The sequence below is a fragment of the Sinocyclocheilus anshuiensis genome, unplaced genomic scaffold (genome assembly GCF_001515605.1).
Source record: "Sinocyclocheilus anshuiensis isolate Anshui unplaced genomic scaffold, SAMN03320099.WGS_v1.1 scaffold300, whole genome shotgun sequence".
NCBI classification, from domain to species: domain Eukaryota; kingdom Metazoa; phylum Chordata; class Actinopteri; order Cypriniformes; family Cyprinidae; genus Sinocyclocheilus; species Sinocyclocheilus anshuiensis.
This window is the reverse complement of record NW_015557379.1, coordinates 920,973-936,042: the sequence shown is the minus strand read 5'-3', so window position 1 is coordinate 936,042 and position 15,070 is coordinate 920,973. Positions and strand designations below refer to the sequence as shown.

Sequence of the window (15,070 nt, the reverse complement as noted above, 5' to 3'; positions counted from 1 at the left end):
ATTCGTCTTGTCAGGATACAATTCGTTTTAACATTTACAACACAATAGGGAAAAAGTGTTGCAGAGAGAAAAAAATAATGTAGGTTGTACAAAAATAGCCTATTAGCTATTTTTATTCGTCTTGTCAAAATACTAAATTCGTTTGACATTTTTCTGTTAACACAGTAGGAAAAGTGTCACAGAGAAAAACAAATAAATATAACATCTATCGTTTAAAATGATAGGCTAAGCAAAATATAAACAAAACCGAGTTGAACATCCTTAAAGGACAGCGCATCCACACTTTGCTCCATCCTTATTCTGCTCTGTCGCTCATCGACAACCTGCCTGTTCTGTCTGAGGGCCGTATATTTACCACAGGTACTGCCTGCTAATGAGCATCATTATGCACATGCTGCGCACAGATCCCGCAAATAAAACGCGTGACGCAGAAAGCATGCGTGCAGCACGTGCATAACAGTCCGAGTGCAGGCTGTACCGGTCAATAAGAATAAAGTGCCGATATGATGTTCTGAATGGACGTCGGGAACGGGATATTGTTAGACCACCCGCTCCCATTCAAATTACACCAGAGTTACCGACTACTACCGTGTTTTATTCGGGAATTTAATCCCACGGCGCAAAAAATCTGGTCGGGTCCTGCGGATCCCGCGGGAATGCAGACCTCTAGTTTGTAGTCTCGTCAGACTTGTTCAGAACTTAACAAGTGTCAGCATGTTACGGGAAAGGCACGTGCTTTGCTGTAGTTTCCAGTGACCTGTTCAGAATCAGTTCTCTCATTGATCTGTTGACCACATTTTCAGACGTCTGGAAAACAGGTGAAAGAGCAGCAATCTATCAGCGCATTTGGACTTACGACATCAGGATGCTTTCAACATGAGGTCTTCACAGGCCTGATTCAGACTGTTGGCTGTCAGACTCAGATGGAGCGCTGCTCAACATGCGTTTCGAATACGCGATGCCAGGAAATCACAAGATCTGTCCGTGTGGCAGCAGGCCTAATTGAACGTAAATAAAGAAGGGCTCTCCGTAATATGGATCATTTGCAATCTGATGCGTTTATTAGAGCTTGGCTGTCACAAGCTTGTAACGTTTTCTGTCATGCGCTGTTTGTTTTCATGACTCGGCATTAGTATTGAGTTCAGAAGAAAAGCAGCGGGGTGGATGTCCCAGCCATCTGTCTCAAAGCCTCCTAGAGACCCTAGTCTGACGTCTACAGGCAAGACGATATGAACCGTTCAACGACTGCCAAAGGCAATGCATTAACATTTGCGATTTATTAAATCCATTTAACATGCTTGAATTTATGCATCTCAATAATCTAATTTGACATTCCAACTGTTTGATTCTGTTTAGTGTGATTAAGTGTGCCAGTAACAATTGCAGAAGTTGGATTTTTCCCATGGGGATTTTTTAAAAACCTTTGTGTAGGATATATTTTAGTCTACCCCAATGCACAATATTGTTCTGTTTATTATAAATGTGCACTGCAGTTTTGTTGTCCCCTTTAAATGCTTGAGCTTTTGAAAGCAAAATGTTTTCTGATTGGCTGTCAATGATTTTATCGATCAAAAATAGTTCTGAAAGTGATTCCAATGATATTCGTCATTGTCGTTATCATTATAGTCATGGTGTGGTATAGTTATATGCAGTCCAAGAATTAGAACGAGTATTGAATTTTGTGAATAGGCCTTTAAAAGCCATGAACCAAATCAACCAGCTGCAAAATTAAAAACAAAAAGTAGTTTGAGACTGGCTTGCATCATTTGCAGTCCTTAATGGGAGTGGGCGGCACTAAAGTGTGCTTTTGGTGATATTTGTTTGTCAAAATTCTATGATTGGTGGAAATTTATTTAGAGGGTAATGTAGTTTTTCACCAACCAGGAATTCTGCCGAGTGCTTACTTTCCTTGAGTTATCAGAAGTGAAATGATGTCAAAGATGATATGCTCATGACTGACCTCACTTTCAGCTGGTTTGGCACAGAACTTGGTTTGTTACGAAACCCAGCATGTGACTTTCTCTCCCCCATCACCCTTATATGCTGTAGTTGTTTTCCATTGGAAAAGACAGAGTCTGTCCTGCTGTCACAATTAACATAACCTTGGTTCTGACATTAATCCACACTGAACAGCCCTTGTTTGTGTGTTTCATTGCATTCTTTGTGCAATATATTAGTAAATGTAACTACAAATTACCAGCGGATTAAACTTTAAATGCAGACACCAGCTCATATTAACCCCACTTAATTGGATTGCATACTTTAAGTATCATTATCTTAGTATCATTGAGATACTAATATGAATGTTGTATTTTTTTATTATTCTTTTGTTGTGTTTTTGCTTATTGTATTTTAATGATTTATACATTTTTATTTCCGCTTTAGATCAGTATTTTGTTTTATGGGGCTTTTTAGACTGGAAAAAGGGGAAAGCATTGCAAACATCAACATTTCTTTTGTGTTTCACAGATGAAAGAAAAACTATTCTTTAATATTTGAAATATACAGTACTGGCTGGCGATTTTACACCGTTTCCTCAGGAAGAAGTTGTTACAGTTGGCACATTTTGCTTCAGAGAGACAGCTTGAACTGACTGACCTCTGTTTGTCCATTGTCAAGTCGTTTCATGGCTAAACTCACTGTAGGAGGAATATAGATGTGTCTGTGTTGAGTCAGCGGCAGCATGCCAGAGCACAGAATGCACAGTCTTGGAGGTCCACGAATGTTTTAATGTAGAGCTCTGTTTTCAGTTACTCACAGCAAAGCTTTCGTGCAGTTGCATAATTCGCTAAGTCACACCTATAGGCACAGCGCTGATTTATGATATTGAGCTGCAGTTGCTGATGTGTGTTGATGTGTTTTCTCTGCATTCTCTCATAGGTTACCAGGACCGGTCTTTCCTGTCTGATTATTTCCAAAACCGTTCTCTTTACTTTCAGAAGAAAGCATGAGCAAGAGTCATTGTTTGTTTTGAATTTTGATTTTTAAATATGCTAGTTCAGCTATGTAATTCTCTATGAAATCTGAATTCTATAAGCCATTTCTTAAGTAGTTCACCTAAAAATGACAATACTGTTATCATTTACTGACCCTCATGTTGTTCCAAATTTCTGACTCATGCAATGAAAGTGGACTATTTTGTCCATTGCCCATAAAGACCCCATGTGACCAATAATAGATCTTGGGGTCATCCGTATGCTGGTATACCCCTAAAAAAATTCACTTTTAAAATACACATCATCTTGTCTCCTTACAGGTGGAGTTTCAGTATGCAGCTGTACTGAGGATGCTGGCTGTCTTCGCTTTGCTCATGATGGCTACGACCGGTGAAGCGGAGTTCTGCCAAGGCTCTGAGAACTGCTCAAAGGACTTTTGCTTTTCGGCCCGGATCCGCAGCACCGTGCTCCAGGGCTTGCCCTTCGGAGGAGTGCCCACCGTACTTGCCCTTGACTTCATGTGCTTCTTGGTGCGCATCACAAGTTTACAATTTTCAGTTGTTGTTCATTTGCCACGAGTTTGTCATTCAAAGTCAACATGGAATCAGTCTTTATTCTCTTTACTTTCTTAATACCTGTTCCTGGTCTTATGCACAATTCAGGCTTTTTTGTTGAATGTTAACCCATTGTAAAATAGAGGTTTAGTCATTGTTATAGGTTGTTGTAGGTAATGGACTTTTTAATAGGATATCCCAGCCCTATTCTCTGGTATGGAACACCCGCTTTTCACAATTCGGTCAGTTGCCAATAGCAAAGCAAAGGTTGTTGACTTTAATAGGAAAACGGACACTCAGTGAGCAGCACCTTCACAATGTAGCTTTCCAAAGCCTTCATCTTCCCCGCTTCTCTCTTTTTGAATGAGCTGCCAACCTCCACCCAAATGCTAAAACTATCACAACTGTTAAGAAGCAGTTAAAGACACACCTTTTCTGGCGGCACTTAACCACTCCACAACCCTAAACCAAAAAATCCTTTTCTTTCTCTTCTGTACATTTCTCCTCTGCTCTAGTTTGTTTCCTAATCCAGCGTAATAAACGTGGCATCGTATACTGAGTATTTTGCTGGTTCTGTGACAAATTGCTTATGCTCCTCTATTTTAAGTCACTTTGAATAAAAGCATCTCCTAAATGCATAATGTATTGCGTTAATAAACAAGTGTCTGAGGATGCATAAAACTATTAAATTCAGTGGACAACACCAGCAGAGCTTTCTGTGAAATTCTGCAGGCCTTTATTATCCACAATGCACATATTTTGGGAAGAATCAGCTATGTTCTTGTTTTCCTGCGGTTCTAAATTTGAGCACTTTAGGAATGTGTGTTTCATAAATGTCACATTTGTAGTGCCGTGATCAGGGATTTGCATATGAATGCATGTGTGGAATGAGATGTGAATTTGATTGTGTAACATGGATATTCTGTGTCTCCAGGTGCTGCTATGTGTGTTCTCTGTCTTGAGGAAGGTGGCGTTTGATTATGGCCGTCTTGCGTTGGTCTCTGATGCCGACAGGTAAAAATTAATAGTAGATTTCTCTAATACTCTATTTTAAATGAAAATTAATTGACCATTTCGCACATAGACCTCTTCTGTAATTACTGTATCATGCAATAATTCTAATTTGCATTACCGTAATATTAAAAAAGTTATTTTTATTAATGTACAATAAAAAAAAGCTATAAAACTGTCAAGACTGCACCGTTACGGCCATATTCCCAGCGTGTCATACTGCGGCCTCAGCTGGCTGCATTATCACAGCATGCTCTTGGCCCCAATATAACCCCAAACAAACACTCATCTTTCTTGCACTGAGTAACATTTTGTGAAATCGTCAGACTATATATACTCCATTCATCAGTCATGGCTTGGACAAGACCTCTGATTAGGCGAAATAAAAGAGAAAATGCGTTTCTTGCATTTAACACTGCAAGCCAGCAGCATGATCTCAGCAGCTGCATAATGGGTTTAGCTAATGGATTGGTTGTACAGATCTGAAGCTTCTACCTTTCCAAAAGCTCAGCCAGTCTTATTTGATTAGTAATATGACCATGCCTTTCAATCACACTCACATCCTTCGATTTGAAAACTGGTTTGACCGGCATGTAAGTGCACAAGAGATTATGTTTAAGGGAGATCTGATTAATATTCCAGGCATCTCAAACATCATTTTTGTCCTGTCAGATCCAGCAGTCACATTTTTACTAGGCAGATGTCAAAAGCTGCTCTTGATGTTTCAGGCTAGCACGTCTATTTAAAAAAAAGTCATGATTCAGCTCAAGTCAAATCCACTCACTATATTTTAAGACCAAGTCTTGGGTGGCATCTAGCCATTTTTAAGGAGGTATCAACCCTTAAATAAATGTAATGGGTTTTTGTGTGTACGCACCCAAAATGTATCGATCTGTTTTGAACATATACTTCCATTAACATTTCCCTGAATTACAACACGTGCATTATGACTTCCCAGTTCTCTATTTAAATGTCATAAAAGTTTCAGAGTGAAACCCTGAAAAGTCTGATCATGAAGCAGAGTGCCTGTTACAACTTGGCAGTGCATTACATTTTTAATGAATAATTCAACAGTTAAATACTGCACTTCTACCATTGTTATTACATGAGTTTGTCCCAAGGCATTTTCCTAGTTTTCGTGCCTAAAACATGCTTTGGTGTCGAACTGTTTCCTTATGTCACATGTTAATCCTGCTTACAAACAGGTCAAGCTGACATTACTAGTTTGAAAGTGTGAAGTTTGTGGTGAAGTAATGTGGAACTGTAAAGCTGTCAACAAACCTGGAGCTAAAAAGGTTTGATTTGATTACATGTAATAACTTGCAGTCAAAGGAAATGTTGAATTACTAGTGCCATTGCATCTCAGTTGAGTAATAGTATGTTATTTCATATTTTGACTAATTCCTGTTAAGCATGAACTTGAAGAATTTTTTTTTCACTCAGCCGTAGGTGGAATCAGCACTATCAACGTCTGGACGAGCAGGAATAGTATGTGTTGGTTTTAAACTTCATCTCTCTCTTTCAAGGACGCCTTGTGTCTGCTTTTTGAATTTACCCTCTGGCATTTCTTCTGCTGTGTGCTCTATCGGGAGAATTTGGGGTGAATTTGTCCACTGTGTACTGTTTCTAACTGTTTTTACTTCTTTCTATTGTCCTTTTTTAAAACGACTTCCTTCCTAGAGTCCATTGGTTGAGGGTTTCTCAAGATACTCATCACATTTACCTGAACTAATCAATATAATTGTGTTTCATCAGCCGTGTATCATCAGCCTAAATGTATGCTTTTTCTCTCTGCATGTTCTTCTCCTTTCTAGGTTTACTGCAGTCTCTTTGTGAACAGTCTGTGTGCAACGCCTCTCATCAACTGCTAATGCTAACTCTGTGTTTGAGTTTTTCGCACAGTCACTTTTTGCTGCATGCCTGACATGTGGTTAGTCTTGATATGGCCTGATGTAGCTGGAGTAATCTGAGCTTGGAAGGCCTAGCAGTGCCCATCATTTATTAATAAGCTGACATTGAATGGACCCTGTGAAGATGCTAAGATAAAGTGAACAATTATTAAAAGATTAGTTCATCCAGAAGTTAATTTTTTTGTCATTTTCCAAAATCTATAATCCTGATTGTAATTACTGCTGAATGAAGTGGCATGCCATTAAGTGACTGTACACTTCTGTGTTAGCTTGCGTGCTGTGCTCTGAGGGCACGTGTTTGATAATGTGTGTGTTTGTGTTCAGTGTGGCCTCCACCATGCAGACGCCTGCTGACTCCCGATACGAGCGTCTCACCTCTGTGTCCAGCTCGGTCGACTTTGACCAAAGGGACAACGTAAGTAGCTTGCAAGGTCATTAATGTGGATGCCTATGGCTATGTTCAGAATGGAATACTAGCATCCTTTCATTTTACACTGTATTCTCCCTCCAATGTTAAAACATGTATGTAAAACAGCATTTAGTATGCAACAGTAAACAACTGTAATTTGTTAAATAGTAACTTCTAGACACATTTGAGTTGTGCATTTAGAGAATAATCAACATACAGCATCAAAAACATTAGATATTCAATGCACATTACTAAATAGTAAAATTGTCCTGTGTTAATGCCCATTCACACCAAGAACTATAACTAGTGTGTCCACACTAACACATAACATTGTTTATCATGCTGCAGTTATGTCATCTGTCACTTTAAATCTTCAAGCACTTTAAAGCTAAGTGAATTCTGATTCACTGTAAATATTTTTATCATTCATCAGTTACTGTAGAAAAATGAGTTCTGAAAGTGATTCTAATGATATTGTTCCTGTGTCCTTATTAGGGTTATTATCATTAATTAAAACTAAATAAAAAGCTGTTTTATTTCAGTTAACGGTTTATTTCAGCTAGTTGCCAATGCATAATTTCTCATTTTCTTTTAGTTTAACTTAAAGTACTAAAATAACTAAAACAGAAATTAAAATCATGAAAACTGAAATAAAAATTAAGACTAATATGGACATATTTATTTAAATGAAAAAAAAAGATTAAAAAAAACACTTACAAAATTACAAAAGTACTAATTACTAAAATCAAAATGGAAAATACAAAAATAAAAACTAATTCAAAATATTTATTCCAACTATAATAGTATATCAATAATACTGAAATAACACTGGCTTATTTTTATAGTTATGTAAGGGTGTGGACTTCCCTATTCACATAGAATTAGAATGGCTATTAAAACTTTATAGTTATAGATATTATAACTATTATCATCCTTGTTGTGTACAGACCTTAAGGCTATATCTGCAGCACTTGACAAGTCGAGAGGCATGAGTCGTTTGAAAGGGAGATCAACCTCTAAATAGAAGATGAACTTGAGTGCATTACATCATCCAGGTTTCTGTCCATATAGAAAATATGCATATTGTTTACAGTATACATACATACTACAAAAGTAGTAAAGCTGCTGTAAAAATTTGCCATTCTGAACATACCCTTTGTCTTCGTTGCTCACATATTCACTCATGTTCACACAGTTTGAAAAGCCTACGCAGGAAGTATTTCTTGTCATCTACTATAGCTCTATCCCCCTTAATTCACACACACCTGTGGATTTCATAATAGCACACACAACGCCTTTTGACAGCCATTTGTTTGCCTAACCCCCTCCCCTGCTGTGATCTGGAATAACTGCACTTATGTAAACCGGTGTCACATGCACCCACACAGCTTCTAACAACTCCTCAAACTGCATTAGAGACTGTTAATATCTCTGAATGTGGAGGTGGCTGACAGACAACGGTTAGAGTGCATTGAATGTGATGTTCTTTTCTTTGTCTCTGTAATAGGGCTTCTGTGCCTGGCTAACTGCCATCTTCAGGATAAAGTGAGTCATTTCTGCTTTTCCTTAATGAACATACTGTAACTACTGAAATGAAGACTTCCTGATTATCACAAAACCCCAGTACATTATAACCACATTTATATGTCAGCAGTTCCCAGAGTCCTTTTCAAATTAGAAGGAATGAGGAAGTAAAATTTCAGTTTTAGTTGTTATATAAGAAGATTATCATATATTGTTTTGTTATATTATATTATACAATATTCTCTCTGTTATGCACTGTAATCAGATTTTCTTCAAATATTTATAGTTTATATTGTGAACTAAATCTTGTGCTTGTTTAATGAAATACTACTAATACATTTTTTATTATTACTTATTAATATTTTCTTTTCTATGGAATAGAACATTTAAAAAAATTTCTGATTTTTCTTTCTTTTTTTTTTCTTTTTTTTTTTTTTTTGAAGTGATGATAATGATAAATGTAAAAAGCAAATACATTACTGTTGGGTTTAAATTTAAGGTATATTGCTTCATGAAAATGGTATTTACCCATGAAGTCTGAATGAAATGGCATCAGGCTAAAAAGGTTAATGTTATGCTGACATACCTCTCTCACCCTTACAGAGATGACGAGATCAGGGAGAAGTGTGGTGAAGATTCCGTGCACTACCTCTCATTCCAGCGGCACATCATTGGTCTGTTGGTAGTGGTGGGCGTGCTCTCCGTGGGCATCGTCCTGCCCGTCAACTTCTCAGGAGACCTATTAGGTAAGTCAAAAAAGTTTGAGAAGGCGTCATCTAGGATTACACATCTGAACGCAGCCATTTGAGTTTGGCTTTCTGTCGTTTATATGACTAAAGACTCCCTATGATCTTCTCTTCCTGCAGAAGATAATGCTTACAGTTTTGGGCGAACTACAATAGCCAACTTAAAATCTGGGTAAGCCCCGGGTAATATCTGTGACACTGATATTACTCTTGAACGACTGTTGATGAATGAATCATCCCTTTGTTTTTGCTCTCTTTCAGTAATAACCTGCTGTGGCTGCACACTACATTTGCCTTCTTCTATCTGTTATTGACTGTGTACAGCATGAGAAGACACACATCAAAGATGCACTACAAAGAGGACGACTTGGTGAGCAGAGACAATTTCACCAAAACACTGCACAGAAATGTTCTGGGTTCAGTAAAAGTTCTTATCTAAAGCATATTTGGCATAATGTCCTTTACCACATAAAATAATCAAAGCTTATGATATGAGCATCACATCTCTGATTTTAAGCCCTCCAGAATGCTGGCCCATTTTAAAGGGGTCATATGATGCGATTTCAAGTTTCTCACAGACTGTAAGTACATTTTCATATTTAAAGGATTTGCCACTGATGATTCAAACGCGAGTTTTGAGCAGTGTAGAGTAGCACTTGTTGTTTGTCATTTCTCCGATCACAAATGCAGACATTTATTTATGTTTACGCGGCGCGATGCAACGCAACGTGTAAAAAGACAGTATAAGTCATTATAATCCGTAATTATGTCCCCACTGGATGCAACAGATGCCTCGTTTATAATGGGTTTTAATGGTTTTGTCTCGTCGCTCCGGGACACGGCATCACAGTATGGTAGGGGCGTAACATTTCCGTCACACGCTTGAGGTATTCGGCCAATCACATTGCACTGGATAGCTGACCAATCAGAGCACACCTCGCTTTTCAGACAGATGAGCTTTGTAAAAATCGACGCGTTTCAGAAAGGCGGGGCATAGAGGAGAAACAATAATGTACAGTATGTGGAAAATAATGTGTTTTTTTAACCTTAAACCGCATAAACACATTTCATTACACCAAATACACAAAATAATGTTCTTTTTAGCAACATCATATGACCCCTTTAAGGGTGGGTCTTGGTTTTATCCACTGGGGAATTGAAAGAGGGGTTGAAAAATAAGAGGTTGGTGATGGTGAAGTTGTTCCAGAGGCATGTTACATTTCGATGAAAGATTACAAAGAAATACAATTACAATGTGCACAGATGAATCATCAAACAATGTAAACCTGGCCAGTTATTTAATACATTTTAACACTGCAAACTGTCTCTTCACAGGCTCATTTTTTGCTCATTTTGTCCATAACTTAACTCCGATGTCTCCAAATTGTCTCTGTTCACAGGTGAAACGCACTTTATTCATTAACGAGATCGCAAAATATGCAGAAGAGAGTCAAATAAAGCAGCATTTCGAGTAAGTTCTTGCTTAAGATACTCATTTTTTGTCACAATATTAATTAGGATTTGCCTTCCCATCATCTGTAAGGGTAAGGTGTGTAATATATGCAAAGTGTGTATGACTTGCTTTCCTTTGTAGAACATTACAAGAAAATAATTTGATAGCTAAATGTCTAATCCAAGTCAACGGGGTCCAATATTTGTTGGATATTCTTTTGTGTTCTGCGTAAGTCAGTCATGAGGGACAGTAAATGATGACAGAATTTTCATTTTTGGGTGGACTGTCCCTTTAAGAGTTCCCAGTCCACACAGTAAATTGACAATGACCAACTTTAATTGGATCTAAAATGATCATGTGGCTACAAGATGTTCAGTGTGTCCATCCACAGTTTATCTAATCCCATTTACTGCTAAAGAATGTGTGGGGACAATACATGTCTTTAACTTCTTCTGGGTCAAGGATTTCTAGAACAAGACTGTGGGGCCAAAGTGACCACCAAACCAATTGAGAAAGAGAAAGCAGGATGTGTAGATAGAGGAAAAAGAGGAAGAATAGAACAAAAGAGAGCAGAAGGGATATCAGTCTCGCAGACATTTCAAAGCATATTGCAGTCTGTCCTACTGCAGCCAACTGGGAAAAGAGTCATCAGTCCTTTAGACTCCCACAGACCTATTACTTTAGGATGGATGGAAATTTTGACATTATAGTGTACACATTATATTCCACTAATGTCTTCGGTGTTGTGTGTACATCGTCTCAAAGAGGCTGCTGTGTCATTATTTAAAAAGCTTACCAATTTGTTGCATGCCAGCCTTCTATTTTGGTACTACTGATTTTAGATTTACTCACCCTTATGCATCACATAGAAACAGTGGTTGGTCATTTCACATATCGGTCAGTTTGTTCCTGTCTAAGCGAGCCATTCTTGGCTTGCGTGAAGTATAGTGCGCGCCAGACAATACTGAAGCCTGGCTCCTGCAAGACTATCAACACTGTTCCAGTGCCAGGTTAAAAGAGAAAGTGGGAATTAGCAGAACTATTTCCTGTCCCCCTCATGGGAGTTCTGTCCTCTTACACTTTTTTTCTCCTTTTCATCTCTTTGTGTTCATATCCAGGAAAGCATATGAAAACTGCATAGTTCTGGATGCTCGCATTTGTTACAACGTTGCCAAGCTTATGTCCCTGGAGTCTGAAAGGTACACATTTTACAAGCTTAGTTTAGACAAGTTTCAGTCACTATTTTAAGTACTGTACACAATGATCTTTCTATGAATAAGGTACGGATTTGTATTTTATGTGTTTACATAATAATTGCTATTTAATAATGTACATTGCAATCAACTTAGGTTGTAAGCCACATTGCAAGCCTCATTTAACGTAAAATGAAATGACTCCTTTATTTATTTTGACCTCCTGAGGTCAAACTAAACAGTATTTTCTGAAAAACGTTGTACTTTCACTGACCTTTTGTTGAAAAAGAACAGAAAATTGACTTTTTTTGTACCTTATATTGGAAACTGCAACAAAAAACATTAGAAATCAGACTCAATTCAATGTTCTCGACTTTGTCTTCTTCAGGAAAAAGGCAGAACGCAGCAAAAAGTTCTACACAGACCTGATGGCCAAGGAACACATGCCCACTATGATTAACCCCAAACCCTGCGGCCACCTCTGCTGCTGCATCATCGCGGGCTGCGAGCAGGTCAGATCATATGCATTGTAATCTCTCAGGTTTCCACTGAATTGCAGGTATCTAGATCTCTCATTAGTAAATGAATCCTCATGAATTTCACTTCACATTCAAATGTAAATCATGAATGCATGAACTGTCTTCAGGAATACACGGCGTTTTCCCATCAGACACAGTCACATCCTCTGTCTTGCGTGCTTTCTGTAGTTCCGCTTCATCATATTTACAGTCAGGATGATGTACGCTCTGCTGCTGTGAGACATGTTCAACATCAGCACGGGATTATTCAGCAGCTCTCAAGTGTCCTCATTAGATAAACAGACTTCCAGTTTGTCACCAGAGGCATTTTTCTGTAGCACTTCATTTCCCCCTGCTGGACTATGACTGTAATGCTGAAGTCAGTTTGACTGCTAGAAAAAAACAAGCTCTTAACTTGCAGGCGTACAAATCTTTAAATAGAGGGTTTGTTGCTTAATGGTTTAATTAAATCGTGGAAAAGTAACAGAATTCAAAGGGACAGTTACGTGATATTAAATTGTAAAGCCTGGCACATGAAATAATAGTCAGAAAAAAAAAAGTTTGCATATGAGTTTTTGTTGAATACCTTGTTTGATACATCAGGTTTTAAAGTTCATATAGTGTGATATAGAGAATATCAAGCTCATACTCCAAGAGGAAAAAACACTTAACAGATTGAGCAAAAATATGCAATTTGGTGCAGATGCTGATGTATATGGCCAAAAAGTAAGATGAAATTCTGATAGCTTGTAACGTAAATCAGTGAGGCCTTTATAACCCACCACAAGACATATCTAGAGACCAGAATATCATACAGACTCTAATTGCACATTTTTATTTGATGGGGTCTTTAAAACAAATAATGCAAATAATGTTAATCCATTGTTGCAGGAAGAGGCTGTGAACTACTACACTAAGCTTGAGGCCAAACTGAAGGAAGAATACAGAAAAGAAAGAGAAAAAGTCAACACTAAACCTCTGGGAATGGCGTTTGTTACCTTCCAGAATGAAGCAATGACAGCCCTGTAAGTCAAATAGATGTTTTGGTCTCTGTGTGTGAATAAAACGCTAAAAGTTTCATGGGGGTACCATGATTATCTTAATGGTATTACCTTCTGATACGATCATGTTACCATCACAATACTTTTAATAGAATGAAAAAAAAATTTAATATCTGTGTTTTTCCCCTTGGCAGCATCCTGAAAGATTTTAACGCGTGTCAGTGTCATGGCTGTCACTGTCGACGAGAGCCAAAGTGCTCCACCTTCAGCAGCCTCCTCAACACAAACAACTGGACAGTCACATACGCTCCAGATCCACAGAATGTTTACTGGTAACATCATTATGATGCTAGTCTCGGAGCTAGACTTCAGGCATAAACCGGAATCCACTTCGCTGTTTATACTGGCCAAGAAATACCCACTTAGACGGGAAGAGACTGACCACAGTTCATCAGTGATACCACAATATAATGGATACTAGTATTGTTATTTATATGATTGACTAAAACTTGGCCTTTTTTTATGCAATATGCATTAGATTGCACAGATCTGTGGGCTGTTTTTGGAGAAAATCGTTAAGTCAGATTTATTTATGCGGAGTTTTTCATAATGCACATTGTTTTGAAGTAGATTAGATTTACAGAAAATCATGATGTTAATGTTTATAATATCTTCATGCCTTACAGTCGCATTTAGCAGATTGTGCTATATAGTGCTATAATATAGTTTACATTTTGTGATGAAACAAGCAATCAAGCAGTTAACATAGTATATAGTATGCTGTATATATATATATATATATATACAAATGGCTGCAATATAACAAAGAGTGAAAAATTTAAGGGGGTCTGAATACTTTCCGTACCCACTGTATATATATAGTATACCGGCCTGCACAAGCATATTGCATGTATGTGGATAAAGTTGTACATACTTATATATTCGACTTTATATAAAGAGCTGGGCAATAATGTAATAACATTTTGTGACAAAATTCTAAATCAGGCAGGTGAGATTTAAAGGTGCTGTATGTAAGTTTTTGACTCTACTACGGCCCGGGCCGGAATGTCGGTCTCTGTTTTGGTTTGTGAACCCCGCCTACTGCCAGTTTACCCAATTGTATTTCAGCACCCCGGGTTGCCAGTTGGCGGAAAACACTGCGTATTTAATTTCATTCATCCTCAAGTGCGCTCGTTCCTGTTGGTGTCGTCAATCTGGCAACCTGTGTGCGTCAAGTCTGAGGAGGAGATGCCGGGTGAATGAGTTATCGCATATCGCATTTTTCTTCAATATCGCACAGCCCTAATAGATAGTATATGTTGCTTTATGCGAGTGAACTATATGTATGCAAAAGTTGTATATTATATCCAACTTTACGTATAGAGATATATGATAATACAGTTTACATTTTTGCAACAGTATAAACAATCATGTAGATGACATTTACTATATAGTATAGATTGCTCTTTGTGAGTATACTGTATGTTTGCAGGTAAAGTAGGATGTACTAAATATAAGAATCAAGTGTTTGAGATTTGCTATATAGTACACAATGCTTAACGGGAGTGTACTGTATGCATCCAGTAGGCCTAGGTGATACAGCAAAAAATTAATATCTTATTTTTCCAAATTTTGACAATGATTGATATATATGTATGTGTATATATATGCATGTATAAATATATATATATATATATATATATATATATATATGTATGTGTGTGACCCTGGACCACAAAACCAGTCATTAGGGTAAATTTTTCGAAACGCTGAATAAATAAGCTTTCCATTGATGTATGGTTTATTAGGATAGGA

The 15,070-nt window shown here is 37.7% G+C and overlaps 1 protein-coding gene across 4 annotated transcripts in view; it reads left to right on the top strand.

Annotated features, from left to right (window-relative positions):
• The window catches only part of LOC107679181 (CSC1-like protein 2), a 33,048-nt gene that overhangs the window by 12,066 nt on the left and 5,912 nt on the right, over positions 1–15,070 (top strand). For 2 of the 4 annotated variants that reach the window (XM_016474684.1, XM_016474683.1), the window contains exons 2-14: positions 3,257–3,466; positions 4,425–4,504; positions 5,945–5,989; positions 6,736–6,826; positions 8,328–8,365; positions 8,948–9,090; positions 9,211–9,262; positions 9,352–9,460; positions 10,491–10,561; positions 11,662–11,742; positions 12,125–12,248; positions 13,146–13,279; positions 13,450–13,587. In XM_016474684.1, coding sequence (XP_016330170.1) covers positions 3,287–3,466; positions 4,425–4,504; positions 5,945–5,989; positions 6,736–6,826; positions 8,328–8,365; positions 8,948–9,090; positions 9,211–9,262; positions 9,352–9,460; positions 10,491–10,561; positions 11,662–11,742; positions 12,125–12,248; positions 13,146–13,279; positions 13,450–13,587 — 1,286 coding nt within the window. In that variant the 5' untranslated portion in view covers positions 3,257–3,286. The remainder of the gene's footprint in view (positions 1–3,256; positions 3,467–4,424; positions 4,505–5,944; positions 5,990–6,735; positions 6,827–8,327; positions 8,366–8,947; positions 9,091–9,210; positions 9,263–9,351; positions 9,461–10,490; positions 10,562–11,661; positions 11,743–12,124; positions 12,249–13,145; positions 13,280–13,449; positions 13,588–15,070) is intronic. The other 2 variants (XM_016474685.1, XM_016474687.1) reach the window with 2 other exon arrangements.